Source organism: Branchiostoma lanceolatum, chromosome 2 (assembly GCF_035083965.1).
Source record: "Branchiostoma lanceolatum isolate klBraLanc5 chromosome 2, klBraLanc5.hap2, whole genome shotgun sequence".
Taxonomy (NCBI): Eukaryota; Metazoa; Chordata; class Leptocardii; order Amphioxiformes; family Branchiostomatidae; genus Branchiostoma; species Branchiostoma lanceolatum.
In genome coordinates, this window is record NC_089723.1 from 1,922,783 (window position 1) to 1,940,808 (window position 18,026).

Here is an 18,026-nt window from a genome sequence, read left to right on the forward strand (position 1 = left end):
TCTGTAAATCACTTGCTGCCACCATGAAGTTAAAGTTCAGTGAAAATGTCAATACTTCATTACACCGTGAAATTTTGCTACCGTGAAGATAAAGTGAATTACAGTAGTCCTTATTTGGAGCATCAGTATCGCTACCTTGACTGTGGCGATCCCCCGGGAGGCCCTAATTGAGCTAACGACTTTCTATTGATTCGTCCGCACGCCACATCGCGCTGAGTAAGCAACCCTAACCCCTGACCCGGGGTCGCGACCCCAGCATCCAGATGACACACAGTCTCCGTCCTTCGGGGGGTGAACCCAACATTGGAATCCGATACGGCACGGCCATACCACGGGGCGAATGTCGGACGCCATTTGTCAGGCCCTCGCAAAACGGAGCGTAAAATCCACTTTCATCGCCCCGCACTTAAAACTTGATTACCTTGTAAAAGCAGGGAATGATTCTTGTTTTATAAAAGATGCAGGCCTCTGATTATATTGGGAAGTATGAAGGGCAGGCAGACGTGTGGTACAAGTACAGGCATGCTGCGGACATGGCTATTCACTACAGTCAGGCTAGATGGTTAGTTAGCAAGCCTGGTACATGGCCGCCAAATTATCAGTCTTTCATTACACTCAGTACATTTAGCTAGTACTGTCAAACATATCTGAACATATCTGACAAGGAATGACCTACATTCAAATCAGTTGACTTTCATCTTATACCTGACTCTGGGATGAATGACACAGAAACTTGAAGTGATGGCATTTTTTTAGATTATGATTAGGTGGCTAGTTTTGCCTGTTTATAGGTTTGTTAGTAAGTTTGTACACCAGCACAACTAGATCCTTCTCCCTCTCTAGTTTCTGCTGCAAGTCAAACCACAGAGTGGGTTCTGCAAAACTGCCCTTCTGGGCATAACAAACCAGCTTCTGTATCTTATATAACCACCCTTTGCATGGCAGCAGCTGGTTCACACTAAATGATCTGTCACACCTAACCTTTGCACATCTAGCTGTAAACATTGTTTAAACTAGCTGTCCAGTGAGGACGCCCCTGCTATACTTTACTTGGTAGCAACAAGTTCCACTCTGCAATGGTTTAGGAAAAAAATAATTTTTGATGAATTTGTTCTACCCCTCCAGTGATGCTCATGTCTATGTGAACCAGTGATATCCTACTCAGTCCTTCCTTTCATATTGGAATCCAATCCCGTTGTCCAAGTGCTGATTCTTATTTAATCACACCGGTGCCGGTGAGAGGACCTTGCCCCCTGGCTCTCACCGATAAATCAATACGTGCGCGGCAGCGCTGCCCCAGCAGAGATGGGTGCCGGGAGGGTGCAACCAGAGAATACAGATCTGTATCTGTATCTATATAGCCGGTATAACCGCCATTCGGCGTTACACACCAGCTTCGCAGGCACGCGGCGCGGCAGCAGCTGGGTATATTACACCAAACGACCTGTCACATCTAACCTTCGCATATCTAACTGCATGCATTGTTTAAAGCTATCTAATGAGGATGCTTCCACTGTACTTGGTTGTAACGAGTTCCACTCTACGATCGTTCTAAGAAAATACAAATCTTTAAACACATCAATTCAGATGGGAGGAGTGACTGCAGATGAACCATGGTCCGTGTCACTTTAACTTTTTACCTGCCCCTAGAAGGTTGGGTTTACATCCGATTTTGATATCTTGTGTTCTGGACATGCTATGGTCACTATTTTTTTTAGTAGCAGATAGCTCTCGTTTTTCTTTAACATTCTGTTAAGCACTTTTTGCCTAGAAGGTTATGTTTTTGTCAGCGTTTGTGTGTGCGTCTGTGTGTGTGTGTGTGTGTGTGTATTCTGAAAAATGATATTTTGTGTGTGTGTGTGTGTGTGTGTGTGTGTGTGTGTGTGTATTCTGAAAAATGATATTTTGTGTGTGTGTGTGTGTGTGTGTGTGTGTGTGTGTGTGTGTGTGTGTGTGTGTGTGTATTCTGAAAAATGATATTTTGTGCCCCCTAGCAGCTTGCTCAGGTACTGCTGCGGAACTTCCGGTTTTGGAATCTCGTGTTATGGACATGCTATGTGTTACTTTAACTTGTTACCTTCCCCTTGAAGGTCGTGTTTTCATCCTGTTTTGATATCTCGTGTTCTGGACATGCTATGGCCTTGATTTTTTTAGTGGCAGATAGCTCTCGTTTTTCTATAACATGCTGTTAACCACTTTTTGCCTAGAAGGTTATGTTTTCATCAGCGTTTGTGTGTGTCTGTCTGTCTGTGTGTGTGAGTGTGCGTGAACAATACCTGGATGGATTGTCTTGATACTTGGTATGTGAGTAGGTCTTCTTGAGACCTAAGAATGAATAGATTTTGTGCTCCCTAGCCACCTGCTCTAGTACTGCAGCGGAACTTCCGGTTTTGATATCTCGTGTTCTGGACATGCTATGGTCATGATTTTTTAGTGGCAGATAGGTCTTGGTTTTCTTTAACAATTGCTGAAGTGTGCAATAGCCACAAATAAAGATATTTACTAAGAAAGGCTATAAAGCTCTACAGTACTCCAATTCAGCAACTAATCAGTGGTTCACAGCTGCCAAGTGGTCTTGTATCTTGAAAAAGGATGAGTCTTAAAAGCTTGGAGGCCACTTTTACTGATGTCAGTAACACCCAGCAACCTGCAGCTCAGAAACCTTCACCTCAGTAACCACCAGAGTTTTCTTGCATCTTGATGAGCATGAGTCTTAAAGGCTTGGAGGGAATTTTCACTACTGTCTGACCACTGCTGTCTGAGTGCCTGTTCCATGTACTGACTACTGCATGAATGAATGTCCTGCCCTCCAATGTTCTGAAGACCCAGGAGGAATTCTTACGACAAGATTGGATCAAAGAAGACGCTGAAGGGCCTCCCCAAGATGACTACAATAGGAAAGGAAAGCTGATTTTATCCGATGCATCTCTTAGAGCTCTGACCTGTGTGGTCGGTGTGGCTGTTGTCTGATTTAATTGTTCCTCTAGTGACCCTCTCACTGCCTAAAGGTTAAAGGATAATATCATCGTTCATTTGTTTGTTCCTTCAGTCCTATGTTTGTTTGTTTGTTTGTTTGGACCCTTGTAGAGCCTTTAGGGCAGTAAGTTGCTTTCAAGTTGATGTTTCACTAGCAGGGTGTATTTGTACAGGGAGGGGTTGCTAGGCCTTCCCCTTTAACGTGCTTGAGGCACCCCCTCGGCCACCGGACCCTCATGTTACGCCCCTTCCAAATCACAAGTGCAGCCGCAACCGAGATGCACTTTGAGGATTGAACTTGAGTCTCCCTGTTATGAACTATTTGAATCAGGAGCTACAGAGCTACATGTACGTACAGAGCTACAGTGCTACCAGTTAAGCTACAGGGACATCCCCCGGTGTGGCTGTAGTATCATTTAATTGTACTTCTGGTGGCCCTCTTGCTGATTTTCACCCTTAAAGCTTGATAACAGTGAACACCTACATTTTGTAAAAAAAATTGCTACAATTGTAGAGGAATCAAGGTCATCCTAGTATTATGATTGACATATGAATGCATCTAGTATGCAGGTGTCATCAACTGAACAGCAAAATTTGTTGCCATCAAATAGATTTGGCAGCTGCTAGTAAGCCATGATTGACAGACATCTCCAGGGAGATGCTGGAGGAAACTGGTGGTGACGTTTCCAACATCTGCTTTGAGATTAAATTTGTCCTGTAGTGACAAAGTGTAATTCAGTTTCTATAATGATGGGAGATTCAAGGCTCCTATTGGTTGTTCAAACAGGCTATGAAAAGGAAATGACTGCTTACCTGGACACCAAGAGGTACTCCTCCAACATAAAGGTCAGAGGTCAAGGTCAGGTCAGTACCTGTGACCTCAGGGTCAGATGCCTGTACAGAGGTTGCAGCCAGTGTGTCCAGGTCAGTTACTGTCAATGTCCCCTCATTCCTGTACCTGGATATCAGGTGATTGAATATTATCAAGTTAACAGCTGTCTAAGAATTTTCATCATCATCATCATCATCATCATCATCATCATCATCATCATCATCATCATTGGCCGTCTGCGCAGCAGGCAACTGCGAGTCTCTTCCAGTTCTTTTTGGCGTTGGCTAGTTGAGCAATTTCATGAATTTTGTGAATTTTTTCCAAAAAAATGCTATGTCCCATCATGTAGCTGATGACGCTTCTTTGAAGCACTTCTTCAACTACAACCTGGTCACTTGGAAATGCTTTCAGGTAGGCTGATTCAACAGTGTTCTTTACAAAAGCCTCAAAATCTCAATTCAATAGTTCTTTGCACACTTCATAAAGCAGCGGTTGGAATAGTATTTTCTGTGTTACGTTTGATAAGGATTTGCAGAGCTTTTGAAAAAAGAACGTACAGCCATGATAGCACTTAATTTGGTCAGATTTAAAATCAATGATTACACTTGACGTCCATTTTTAATTCTTTAGTTAGTAGTAAAACTTTGAAAACAAACTGACCTGCTGGCTTGGACATGGTACCAACAGTTGGAGCACAGCTTCAAGTTGGAGTCCACTCTAATTGGTTCCTGCTGGTCACCTGACACTTTGAAGGTGAAGGTCACATGATCGTCCTCCACAGCAACCAATAGAAATTCACCTGAGGAGTAAAAAGACTTGTGTATCAAGAAATGGACCGATGATGCAAGATGATCTCCATTTTTCTTCAAGGATGCTTCCTAACTTTAAGGAATTCTTTGAAGAAAACATGTCTTACAAAAGTGTCCTAATGCAAGAGGAATTGTTGTTAAAAGCTTTGAACACCTGTTTGCTGGTTTTCTCCATACACCAGAACTGCTGACTCATTGAGCTGCCCCACCCTTGTATCCATGGCGACGGAAGAGAACACTGTGCTGCGGCTTGAGGGGGGATCCAACATGGCAGAGGTGTTGCCGTCAAAGCGCATGGGTGAGTTGAGCCTCTGTGCAGCCTTGAGGAAAAGGATCACAGTAACAACAACAGAAAAATTAAGATTCACTGTGACTGTTTTTCCTTCTCATTTAAAAAGTCATATGTTATATTTTAGTGAGTGGTTAGCAAACCTCTTCTTGAACCTTAAGGCCTGAATTGCTACCAGGTGTTCTGTGCCCTTAAGACTTGCAAAGAATTTAACATAAAACAAGAAGTCGGTCCTCTTACTGTTGACAACAGCACCAGGACATTACTACAATTCTATGTATTTGTTTTCTTGGCAGGGAGAGCAACTGCCATACTGCCCAGTAGTATTGTCTATCTGACTACAGCCCTATGGTCAAAACCACTGCGAACACTCTGTTTTCTCCCTACCGCGATCCCAGCAAACTGAAATGCCTTAACAGTATATATTATATGGTCCATTCTTTCAGAGTAAGAAACTAGACGGTACATACACAAGAATGCTAAGAATGGTGTACAATGTATCTTGGAGAAGCCATCTAACAAATAAGCAACTCTATGGTTCTCTGCCACCCATTTCGACTTCTTGTTTTATGTTTATTTTTCTAGTTGTTCGCAGTAACGAGCCTGCTGGGAGACTAATGCAGTGGCTACCCGAGGGGAAACGCAGGGTTGGAAGACCTCACACAACTTTAATGACATTGATCGAAAGAGACACTGGTCTCTCAGGTTCTGAGTTATCTTCCGCCATGAAGGACAGATTGTACTGGAAGAACTTTATTGGCTGTATCCCACCGGAGTAAATCGGGATGAACGATGATGATGATGATTCTTGATATCTCACCTGTTCCAGCTGCAGCATCTTCCTCTGCAGCATGGCCATGCGCAGCTCCAGTCGGGCCTGCGTCGTGTCGGCTTCCGTCTGCAGCTGCGACACATTCTGTACCTGCTGCAGGAATGTCTGCAGGGTCTGGTTGGTTCCCGAAGCTGTGGGACAGAAAGAAGAAACGGAATTTTAGCATGAAAAGTTCTGCATAACACTGCAGAGAAGAAAAGGGGAATCACCAAATTGTCCTGAGCAAACAAACAAACAGGCAAACAATAAGGTCTTCAATTATCCTGTGGAAGAAAATTTGGTACGTCCTCTTCCAAACAACCATCATCCAAGTTTGGCAGAGATTAAAGGTTTGGCAGATACATTTTTTTGTAGACCAAAAGAGGATGACATACAATCTATCAACGAAAAATCTATTTCCCAGTTTTGCTAATGTGTCACAACTTAAAATAAACATCAAGGATTTATGTCATTTTGAGAGAAATCTTCCAGCATTGTCATTCCTAATGCTTCTTAGTGGCTGCCAACAAGAGAACATGCCTGTGCAGGCATGTGTGTGCTTCCCATATCATGGTTGATTTTTTTTCTCAATCAGGAAATATGGGACAGTAAGGGTTAAAAGCTACATTTAATTTAGGTAAGGCCTTGTTTGGGGACAAGCTGTATATCATATTCATTATCTTTCTATCTAGTAGAAGTCTGGATCAGTATAATATATAAAAAGTGTGAACTAAATGTTCTTTTCCTGATGGATTTGCCTAAATTTTGAAAACAAAAACAGGTAGAATATAACCCACTGCAAAAATTTACAGTATTTTCTTATCTTGCTGAATTCCTGATCAGAGCAACTCAGATTGTGAACCAAAACCAATATGTTCCTTTCCTTAAGTAGTATTGAGACACAACTTCCTATCACTACAGTCGCAGCCCGAAGGCTGAATTGATGTTGTGATATTACTGAATATGACCGTAGCAATAAAAATAGTGATCAATATTAAAACAAGATAATCTTACATTTAGAAAGGCTTAAGATTGGCATAAAAGATAAATCAATACATAAGTGGGTTTTTAAAAGACAGATACAGCTATATTAGTGTCTTATAATCTAAAGCTACACAGAATCTTCAAATTCAGAACAGCTAAGTGTTAAGTAGACGGACCATGTGTGGAACTGGGCTAGTTCTATAACGTTCGGTTCAATATTTAGGCATGTCCACTGTCCTGTTGGATTTGCCTAAAACCTGACATTTTGTGCCCATCCTCATTGTGGATCTACTATGTGAGAAACTGAGTTGCAACTCCCAGGAAAGTTGACAGATGGCAAAACTTGGGAAACTTTATTGATTCCCTTTCAATTTGCACAGAACACGGCAACGCGGCCTCCAGTAATATCTGCCATTTATCCACATCGTCCTGTAATAGGGGACGAGACAATGTAATGTGGGAATTCTCCACCACCTGATTCATTGCAGCATGGTTGGAACAGCTGCTGGGCTGTCCAAGGTATTCCTTATGGATGACATCCCCGTGTGCATCGATTTTGGGTCTGTTTCTGGTGAAATGAATTTGAGTCTTTCTTCTTTTACCAGATGGGAAACAACACACGCCATTGATCAATCCTATCCACGAACAAGTTGCGGCAAAGTCTTGGGAAAATCACTCTGAGCACATTTAACCCTTAGCATACTGAACTAGCAATTCCTTATGGATGACATCCGCATGCGCATCGATTTGGGTCTGTTTCTAGTGAAATGAATTTGAGTCTTCCTTCTTTTACCAGATGGGCAACAACACATGCCATTGATCAAGCCTATCCATGAACAAGTTGTGGCTAAGTCTTGGGAAAATCACTCTGAGCACATTTAACCCTTAGCACACTGAACTAGCAATTCCTTATGGATGACATCCCCGTGTGCATCGATTTTGGGTCTGTTTCTGGTAAAATGAATTTGAGTCTTCCTTCTTTTACCAGATGGGAAACAACACACGCCATTGATCAATCCTATCCATAAACAAGTTGCGGCAAAGTCTTGGGAAAATCACTCTGAGCACATTTAACCCTTAGCACACTGAACTAGCAGTTCCTTATGGATGACATCCGCGTGTGCATCGATTCGGGTCTGTTTCTAGTGAAATGAATTTGAGTCTTCCTTCTTTTACCAGATGGGAAACAACACATGCCATTGATCAATCCTATCCATGAACAAGTTGAGGAAAAGTCTTGAGAAAATTGCTCTGAACAGGAAGGTAGTTTTGAACCTTCAGCACACAGAAATAGCCATTTGGCACCCCATCCTCTATTAGTTACAGACTTAGGCAGCTGGGGAAAGGTTATCAAAAACAAAGTTTTTTCCAGCATCTGTCATTGATAATTTGACAGAATTTTGGTTCTGGTGACACACAAAAATATTCACCGTTTCATCAACTTAGATGACAACAAATTTAAATCTTTCTCCTTTTTCCAGAACAGCAGCAACATACACGTATGTACATGTACTGAAATTATAGTACTAGATCAAAGAAAGGGGTGCACTGCATAAAATGTGTCATACAAAGCTAAAACTTGAATAGTCCTCTTATTCTTAATGAATATGTAAACCCTTATCTTCACCCCAGACTATTTGCAAAAAATTTTATTAATATTTCTTTTCCCTGTCGCTCCAATTTTTTCTGAAAAAAATCTGAGAATCAACAAATAAAATTGGTGTGGCCTTAGCTATATGTAGATGTTCATGGTTACAGCTTTGACACTGCAGGCTAGCCAAAAACTGATTAAAGCAAACAGATAAGAGCCCTGTGCCATTGTACAGTATGAGCCCTTTTTTCTTCTCCAACATTCCAACTCTGAGGCAAAACTTTGAGCCTGTGGACTCAGTCGACCCCAACTTTCCGGCTGTGAACTCAGTCGACCCCAAGTATACAGAGTCATGATCTATAGACAAGTGATAAAAAACGAACCCTTTCTGCTTTCTTCTTAAATTGCTCCTGCCGTACAACAAACTTTACAACCCTCTTCGACAAAGACCACCTTCCTACAAATATTGCATGCATGTTCATAACATAAAAGTCACCACATCGCAATAAAGAAATATTAGATGTAATTGAGCTTTCCTCCCCGATCCCTTTCGGAGTACAACATCTACTCTACGAGTCCATCCGGACAATGAACCGTCTATTATGTCACCCGATAAAAGAGCTTCACGTCCCATAAACATCGGACCTATTACTACCAAACAACTCTCCTCATCTCTGCAAATGGATCTAGCCTGCTGTATATGGAGATTGAATTAGTTTGAAAATGCTCTCGCAAAATACTTTTAAATGCGCCAGGGCCATCTTGAATAATGGCTAAGAATGTAGAGATGTTATTGGGTGCTTAATAGCCCTTACTTAGGTCGGTGTTGAAATATACAGCGAATCAATGATCCGACAAACGGTCATATTTTAGAAACTATACGTCGTGCTGAAAGGTTACAGCACAGGATATGGGTTCCTCTGTTTTACGGACAAATAAAGCGGCGACAATGAAATTTAAAAAATTTCATCACGCCATGAATGTTCCAAACAACCATAAAACTTTCACAGTTTCAAAGTTGAACGAAAACCATCAAAGGAGTGTGTAACTCATAACAGTGGAGCAATGTGCTTAAGATGCTTCGAATTCCTAGTGAGCAGAAGGCAATCACAATATAAAGTCATTTTCTGAAAATTGTCTTTCACTTTTGGGTGCATTTCTAGTTTTGAAACTTAAGCAAAACCATCAAACAAATGTATAACTCAAAAGAGCGTAGTAGCTAGCCTAAGATGCTTCAAATTCCTAGGACACAGAAGGCAATCACAATATAAATTAATTTTCCAAAAATTGTCTTTCACTTCTGGGCCCATTTCAAGTTTTGAAATTTAAGCAAAACCATCAAACAAATGTATAACTCAAAACAGCATAGTAGCTGGATCACTCCTTGACAAAGACCGATGTCGTACGGTCGAAAATTTGGGTAAGTCCAATTTTTTGTGTTGGAAATTACAGTTAATACTCGTTTAAGAGCGTAGTAGCTAGTCTAAGATGCTTTGAATTCCTAGGACGCAGAAGGCAATCACAATATAAAGTAATTTTCCAAAGATTGTCTTTCACTCTGAGGTCCATTTCTGTTAGAGACATCACAAAAGCTTGATAGTTTTACAAGGTAGGCAGTATATAGTTATTGGTCGGTAACATTTGTGACTGTCTAAAAGCATCCATGACTGGAGCGTGCCGCCCTGCATAATATAGATCATGTTATTGGAACCCTGGGCTCAACGGGCATCACCCGCCCTACTGCAAAAACTGCAGTGAAAGAAAGCCTCTTAAAAATCCAATTTGCAGTAAAGAACTTTTGCCTAGAGCTGAGTAGGTGCAGGAGAGTTTGCCCATGCGGCAGGTGATGATTGTTCCTAATTATCTCCATGAAAAATGGAGATATAGTTTTGGGTGTGTCTGTCTGTGTGTGTGTGTGTGTGTGTGTGTGTGTGTGTATGTGTTGTGTGTGTGTTTGTGTTTCCGGACTTTTATAGTCAGCATAACTCAAGAACCTCTAGATGGATTGTAATGATATTTGGTATGTGGGTAGGTGTTGGGAAGACGAAGGTCAAGATCGATTTTATGCCCCCTTGTTTGTGACCTTGGTATTGCAGCAGAACTTCAATTTTTTAGATCTTTTGACCTGGACGTGCTATGGTCGTGTTCTCCTTAGCAGGGCACAGACACAGGTTACCATCATTTTCATAACTTTGCAGAGCCAGAGTACAACTAAGTGATTACTTCTTCTGTATCTATCTTTGTATAAATTGCATATGCATGCAACTTATAGGTGGCAAGGTAGCCTGTGGGTTTGGAATGTTGATCAGAATCTGGAGGTACTGAGTTAGAATCCCTGACAGGTCCAGATGTTGTGCCCTTGGGAAAGGCACTTAACAACAATTTCCCCACTTGACTTGGGTAAAAGTGGGTACCTAGCTTTTGCTATGGTCATCCCTCAAATAGGTAAATGGAGGTCCCTTGTTTGAGGAGAGCCAAACCTTGAGCATGATAAAGAACCCGCCACGCTTATCAATAAAGAAGGGGCCCTTCCCGGTGTGAGTGGATCAAATAATGACGAGGTATGCAATACAAACAAACAGACTTCTCTCAGTGAAATAGAGCTGTATGAAATTCTATATGCAGGGCTAGGAAATAAATAAATGCAAAGTGCATCTTGAGACAGACAAGACATCTTTGTCTGCTGTCACTATTTATTCTAGAGTGATCCTAAAACGGGTTGCTCAAATCTTTGGTAATCCAAACTATGAAAGTATGACAGGAAATCATGTGGTGCAAATGCGCTGCTGATGGCAAATTCTTGAACTCTTACTCACGTCCCGACCTTGACCTTAAAAGGAACATCAATTTTCCAAGGAAGTGCTTTTCCGATACACGGTAAGGTTACAGGTTACGAGAAAGTAATTGATGTTTTCCCTTCTATAGTATCAAGAATGACCCTCAGCCGTGTAGGACTTTAAATTGCATATGCAATCTAATCCCAACCAGATGCAATCTGTGAAGTCGGTAACTTGTGAATTCAGTTAATCTTTAAGTATCAGACTTATCAACCTTGGATTGATGTGTTTAAAAATTCGTATTTTCCTAGAACGATCAAAGAATGGAACTTGTTATCACCAAGTACCTTTAGAAGCATCCTCATTAGGCAGCCTCATACAACCCATGCAGTTAGATTTGCGAAGGTTAGACGTGACAGGTTGTTAGGTGTAATATGAAAAGCTGCTGCCGCGCCGCGTGCCTGCGAAGCTGGTGTGTTATGCCGAAGGACAGTTATACTGACTATATAGATACAGATCAGAATCTACTGAGGAGAGAGCCATTGGAAATCAGAGGTATCTGTCCAAGGTACTGAATTTGTTAATGTTGTATAATATGAAGTACTGTAAATGCAGAAATGTTCGCGGTGGTTTTATGTTCGCGGTTTTCTCAGTGAATGCTTTACTATGAAGTTAAAACAACCGCAAAAGGCCTTTCCATTGTGTGACTGTAGAGCTACTATTGTTTCAAGCGTGAAATCAAAACCATCGCGAACACTCCATTTTCTCCGAAATCAAATGCCCGCGAACATTTCTGCATTTGCAGTATTGAATCCATATTTTTTCTGTCATTAGAAGTACAACCTGAGGAGAAGCTTGCAATGTAAATGAATGCAACATGATGCCTGTCCATGGTGCTGATTTAGAGCTGTTATTGTAGCAGTTTGTGGCAAGCTCTGAATGATGTTGCAATCTTCACAATCTGCCATCTAAGGTACCAAACAGGATGGATGGATACAACATTTCAGTTCAATTCTATAAGCTGTCAGTCACAGACAGAACAGACACAGGACCGTCTGTAGGACCAACCCCTCCATCCAGAGACAGAAATTTGCTTCTTGGGACAGAAAAATGTTCACCCTGTCCGTCCAAAAATATGAGCTTCACGACATAAAATAGATGAAAATGTAGTTTTGAAGGCTTAAGATGACACATTTAACAACAAAAATCAACAACATCAGCTTGAAAACAATGAGTGGGATGAAAAAGGTTCAATGCTGGAGACAGCCCAGCAAACATTGCAACCTATTTGCCTAGAAGACCACATCTTAACAGCTTCAACCTTATACTTCCAAGGATACGATGAGATGCTGTCTTTGTAGAATATCCAGAGAAAAAATAGTTTGTGTCTGATTTTTTCATCTGCTTCAGTTATTTCATACACCAAAGCAGCTTTATTTTGTTGAACTTAACCTTCTCTCTGCTGCCTAACTCTGTAACCAATAGAGAATTGGGTGCCAAATGGCTACTTCAGTGTGCTAAAGGTTAAACATTTAAAAAAGATCCAAACTTTCAAGACTTTTGCAAAATCGGAAACAACTGGGGTGTTATCTTCTGAATAAGTAGCACAACCAACCCACAGCCAACCATTTGCGGCCACAGACCGTCTTTGACAGATTAAGACCGTCGGAAGCAAAACCTTTTGCCAATAACTCTACCATGATATATCTCACAAAGCCTGGATAGTCCTCACTAAGTATAAATCTCAGGCTTGCCTCTCACTGATCAGTAACCTCCTACATACCTCCAGATAACTTAATCAGACACTTTCATCCCTTCTCAAGGTGATATTCGCGGCTACAACATTCATTTTCTCCACAATTTATACCAAAGTGTCAGTATCACCATGGCAATCAGGAATAGATGGGTTGCATGGGAGAATGTTGGTTTGGTTGGATGGGTAGGGTGGTGGAACAGATGAGCAGTGTGCTCACACATGAGGTATCCTGGTAACTTTTCGCACCATATTTCACCACAGGAGAACTTATGGAAAACACATCTATCATTGTAGCACTGAAGCACTTTGATAGGTTGTGCAGGTAACTTCAGTTTGTTCTTTAGTCACTGATGAAAGACAGTTCATGCTGTCTGAAACGTCTGACCGTTTCCAATTTTTATCCAGTTGCTTGTCAATGAGTAACTTATAACCTATATGTCTACCATTCACACATCCTGGTAACCTTTCTCACCATATTTCACCACAGAGAACTTGTGGAAACACATCTATCATTGTAGCACTGAAGCACTCAAAAGAAAGGTTCTGTAGAAGAAATTTATCTGTGCAGGTTTAGTGCTACACGAATGTATCAAAAGGTGATAACTCCATATGTTCACTTCATGCAGTCAGTATCATACCATTATATCATCAATATCATCAACAAAGCATTTACATACACAAGGTAAAAGTTACTCAAGCAACTGGGTAAGATATGGTTTAAAACCAGATAACTCCAGTTTCTTCTTTATTAGTCACTGATGAAAGACAGCAGATGCTCTGAAACTTCTAACCATTTCCAACTTTTAGCCAGTTGCTTTAGTACTGTAAATGCAGAAATGTTTGCGGTGGTTTTATGTTCTCAGTTTTCGAACATTTTTGTCGAATACTGTAGCAGTATTTGACTATAGCGCTGCCACAAACTTAAAACTACCGTGAACGCTCCATTTTTGCCTTTGCGCGAAATAAAAACCATGCGTACTTAAATGCATTTACAGTATCTTATAACCTGGATGTCCATCATTCATCGATGTAACGTCTCTAAAACTATAGGAACAAATACTCTTCATGTAAAGCTGTATCCAATTCATTAACCACATTTACAAGCCTATGGTCTAATGTTTCTGTCCCCCATTTTTGATCAGCGTGCTTCACTCTCACTCAGCTGTGCCTGTAACCCAGATTGACGTTTATAGACCAGTGCAAGTGCCTTAATCTTATTACCTGTTAAGCTTCAGCCTTGTGTAATCTGCTAGAAGAAATGCTATAGAAATCTGCAGATAGCTTTTCTGTGACTGGAATGATCTGGAGAATCTAGCAGCATGGTGATATTTTTGGGCATATCAATTAAAGCTATTAGCTTCATCAGCTTTCTTTTGCAATTAATTCCTCTCTTTGCAATTCTTATACAAATTGTAAAAAAAATCACAAATCGTTATCTTCATCAGCTTGGAAGTAGAATATACTCTAAAAGATAGCAGATAGCTAAAGGAAGCTAACAAAAGCTTAACTAAGCTGACTGACAGCTCACAGAATTTAACTGAAATGTTGTATCCATCCTGTTTGGTACCTTACATGACAGATTGTTAAGATTGCAACATCATTAGAGTTCACCACAAACTGCTACATTAACAGCTCTGAAATCAGCACCCTGGACAGGTATGTTGCAATCATTTGCATTGCAAGCTTTTCCTTGGCTTTTCCTTGGAAGAAGAATATACTCTAAAAGATAGCAGATAGCTTTTCTGTGACATGGAATGATCTGAAGATGAGATTAGTGTAACAGACAGAGTTTAGCTGCTCAGGCATTATGGTGATATTTTTGGGGATGGCACCGTAAAAACAATAAAAGCAATCAACTTAATCAGCTTTTGTTTACAATTGATCCCTCTCTTTGAAATTCTAATGACATTCCCATGTATTAAAAAATCAAAAATAGTTATTTTTATCAGCTTGGAAGTAGAATAATCTTTAAAAGACTATCCAAGGTAAGTGCCCTGCCTTGCAAGGATAGCAGTACAAAATTACATGGATAGCAGTACAAAACAACATCTTGGATGTTTCAGTAGACCCCCTGTTACCCCATTTTTCTGGTAGCTTTCCATTTCTGGATAGAAAATTGAATACCCTCTTGACTGGTTAGTCTTTCTACTCCATTCATCGTAAATGCAGAAATGTTCGCAGGGATTTAATTTTGTGGTTGGGAGAAAATGGAGTGTTCGGGTTTGAAACAATGGTACCGCTACAGTCACACAATGGAACGGCTTTTGGTGGTGGTTTTAAGTTTGCGGTAAAGAGTTCATCAAGATAACTGCGAACATAAAACTACTGCAAACATTTCTGCATTTACAGCACTCTCTCGTTTTCAGCTAGTGAGAAACACTGAGCTGTCTTGCTGCTGCCCGACACTTGTGTTGACCTAAATCTCTGCAACAAGACAGGAGCCACTCTTTACATGTAATGGTGCTTTCAAATTGCTTTCAGATATGCCCTTTCCCAACAGCTTCTAATGCTTTCTACTACATTTTGTATTTACAAAAGCAATTCTACAGCAGATTTGTCTGTGTTACAGTTTCAGGTCTGGCCTTTCCACAGTTTCTAATGTCTTCTTTTACATTTCGTATTTACAAAAGCAATTCTAAAGATGATTCTACTGTTACAGTTTTGTTAAATTTCACTACTCCTATCCCATCACATGGCACCTTCCGTGCCTACATAAGATAGTTTTCATGCTCCATAGCTTCTAATGCTTTCTTCTACATTCTGATGTACAATTCTAAAGATGATTCCACTGTTACGGTTCTGTTGAATTTCACTACATCATCCCATCACATGACACCTTCCTTGCCTACATAAGATCGTTTTAATGCTCCATAGCTTCTAATGTATTCTTCTATATTTCGTATTTACAATTCAGCAATTCTCAAGTAGATTTGTCCGTGTTACAGTTTTGTTTAATTTCACAGTTTGTCCGTTTAAGGGTGCAGCAAAGGAATAGAATGTTCCAGCTGTTTCTTTTTTCACTGACTGCTTCTACCCTATCACATGGAGAACTCCTTCTGTGCCTGCATAAGATTTTTACATGCTCCATAGCTTCTGATGTTTCTTCTATTTATCATCATCATTCTATTCAAATCTAAAGCATATTTGTTTGTGGCACAGGTTTGTCACATTTGTGAAATTTCACAATTTTTTCTGTTTAAGGGTGTAGCAGTCTGTTATGTCAACAAATAGAATAGTTCCAGCTCTTACTTTGTTTCAGTCATTGCTTCTATGCATCACATGCCTTCTGTAGGTACAGATATATAAGGGTGTGGGAGGGGTTTAGCAGTCAAGCTTTTGTAAGGATGGAGGGTCAGATTTGGTCAGTAAAGATGTTTCAAAGGGCTTCAAAGTAAGAATCAACTAAAGCTTTGCTGCTTTTTTATAGCGTTTTATTGAATGTAATGTGAGGCTACTGGTTCAAGCAGTAATTTTACAAAGAATATGCACAAAACCACTAGAACAGCCTCCTAAAGTCATCCTTAATACATGTTATATCTGGGTGCGTCTTAACTAAGGACATCACAAGAAGATCAGATGTCTTAGAAAATCCAGCTTGTCTCTCACATCTGCACTCCGACAATGTGGCGGGCAGGGATTCCACGCTTCTATTATTTTCCCCTTTTATCGCTGGCCACAGATTGCTTTCTCCATTCCACTGATTCGCCCCCGGGGATTTCCCCGCTACACAAAAACCCATTAATTCTGTAAGGATGGATCGAGCGAGCATGAATGAAGAATCTAGGGGTGTGGCCGCCTATGATTGACACATGCGTTGGACAGCTCTGGCATGCTTCGCACCAAACGCGAGACAGAAATAAATGAGGCTGTTCCTTCCTATGTGAAGATTGCAGCGGAAAATGGATGCCCGTTCCGGAAATGCTTTCAGGGCATGAGAGATAGAGCCTGGCTTACTGGCTTTAACATTCATGGCATAGCCTGATGGGCCTGTCAATCACGTCCACTACCTCATGAATATTCATGAGGGGCAATGAATGATTCATGCAGGTGTTGCGGAGCGGGTGATTGACAGCTCGGCGGGACGAGTGCTGTTTATGGATGCGCCACCAGGTGCTGAGGGATTCCCGCGCTGGCTGCTGGTGTACGAACGTAGCTCCTGGCATTTCCATGCACCCGCCCAGTCCGTGAGCATTCCCGTGAACGTGCGTCCGTGCTTCCGGAGCGTCAGACGTGAGATTCCAGGAGTTCCGACCGACCGCGGTAGTCATCTTGGGGAGGGAGGAAAGAAGATGCTCTGCAGTCAGGTAGGCGATGACTTTGTTCATTTCCAATGTCAGAAGCGGAATGCTAAAACAGTAACAGTCCTGAATGGAACGTTATCTTTCGTAGGATCGTAACTCAGTCTGTTTGCAAGCAAAGCATCCTGTTAGGGGAGCTTCAAATGTCTCAGAGTCAGCAATGGGGAGGTGTGTGATTTCTTATGTGTGAGCAACATCTGCGTCTTCCTTCACCACCATCTTAAAGATATACACAAGGAGTTTCCCAATGCTGTCAGTGTGTTACTGTGCTATTTGAACACAGCGAGTCAGCTATGAAGTGTATGGACATGTGTGATTTCTAATGTGCTAGCAGGATACCCACCTCTGCCTCTTCCTTTTCCACCATCTTAAGGATATACCCAAGGAGTTCCCCAATGCTGTCAGTGTGTTATTGTGCTATTCAAACATTGGAGTCGGCTCTGTGGTGTATGGATGTGTGTGATTTCTAATGTATTAGCAGGATTCCTGCTTCTGCAGTGTTCCTTTTCCACCATCTTAAGGGTAAACACAAGGACTTTCCCAATGCTGTAAGAGTGTTAACTGTGCTATTCGAATACAGGGAATCAGCTATGAAGTGTATGGATGTGTGTGATTTCTAATGTGCTAGCAGGATACCCACCTCTTCCTTTTCCTTTTCCACCATCTTAAGGGTATACACAAGGAGCTCCCCAATGCTGTCAGTGTGTTACTGTGCTATTTGAACATTGGAGTCGGCTCTGTGGTGTATGGATGTGTGTGATTTCTAATATGTTAGCAGGATACCTGCCTCTGCTGTCTTCCTTTTCCTTTTCCACCATCTTAAGGGAAGACACATTCAAGGAGTTCCCCAATGCTGTCAGTGTGTTACTGTGCTATTCATACCACATAAGCATGCTTGTCATC

General features: G+C 41.2%; 2 protein-coding genes across 2 annotated transcripts in view; one reads left to right on the plus strand and one right to left on the minus strand.

The window, feature by feature from the left end:
* Positions 1-18,026, minus strand: part of LOC136426462 (platelet binding protein GspB-like) — a 505,111-nt gene that overhangs the window by 42,967 nt on the left and 444,118 nt on the right. The window contains exons 22-25 of the mRNA XM_066415126.1: positions 5,727-5,869; positions 4,772-4,937; positions 4,469-4,607; positions 3,790-3,934 (exon numbers count right to left, since the gene is read on the minus strand). Coding sequence (XP_066271223.1) covers positions 3,790-3,934; positions 4,469-4,607; positions 4,772-4,937; positions 5,727-5,869 — 593 coding nt within the window. The remainder of the gene's footprint in view (positions 1-3,789; positions 3,935-4,468; positions 4,608-4,771; positions 4,938-5,726; positions 5,870-18,026) is intronic.
* LOC136427163 (uncharacterized) overlaps positions 16,696-18,026 on the plus strand; it is a 131,247-nt gene continuing 129,916 nt past the window's right edge. Inside the window, exon 1 of the mRNA XM_066415931.1 lies at positions 16,696-17,129. Coding sequence (XP_066272028.1) covers positions 16,860-17,129 — 270 coding nt within the window. The 5' untranslated portion in view covers positions 16,696-16,859. The remainder of the gene's footprint in view (positions 17,130-18,026) is intronic.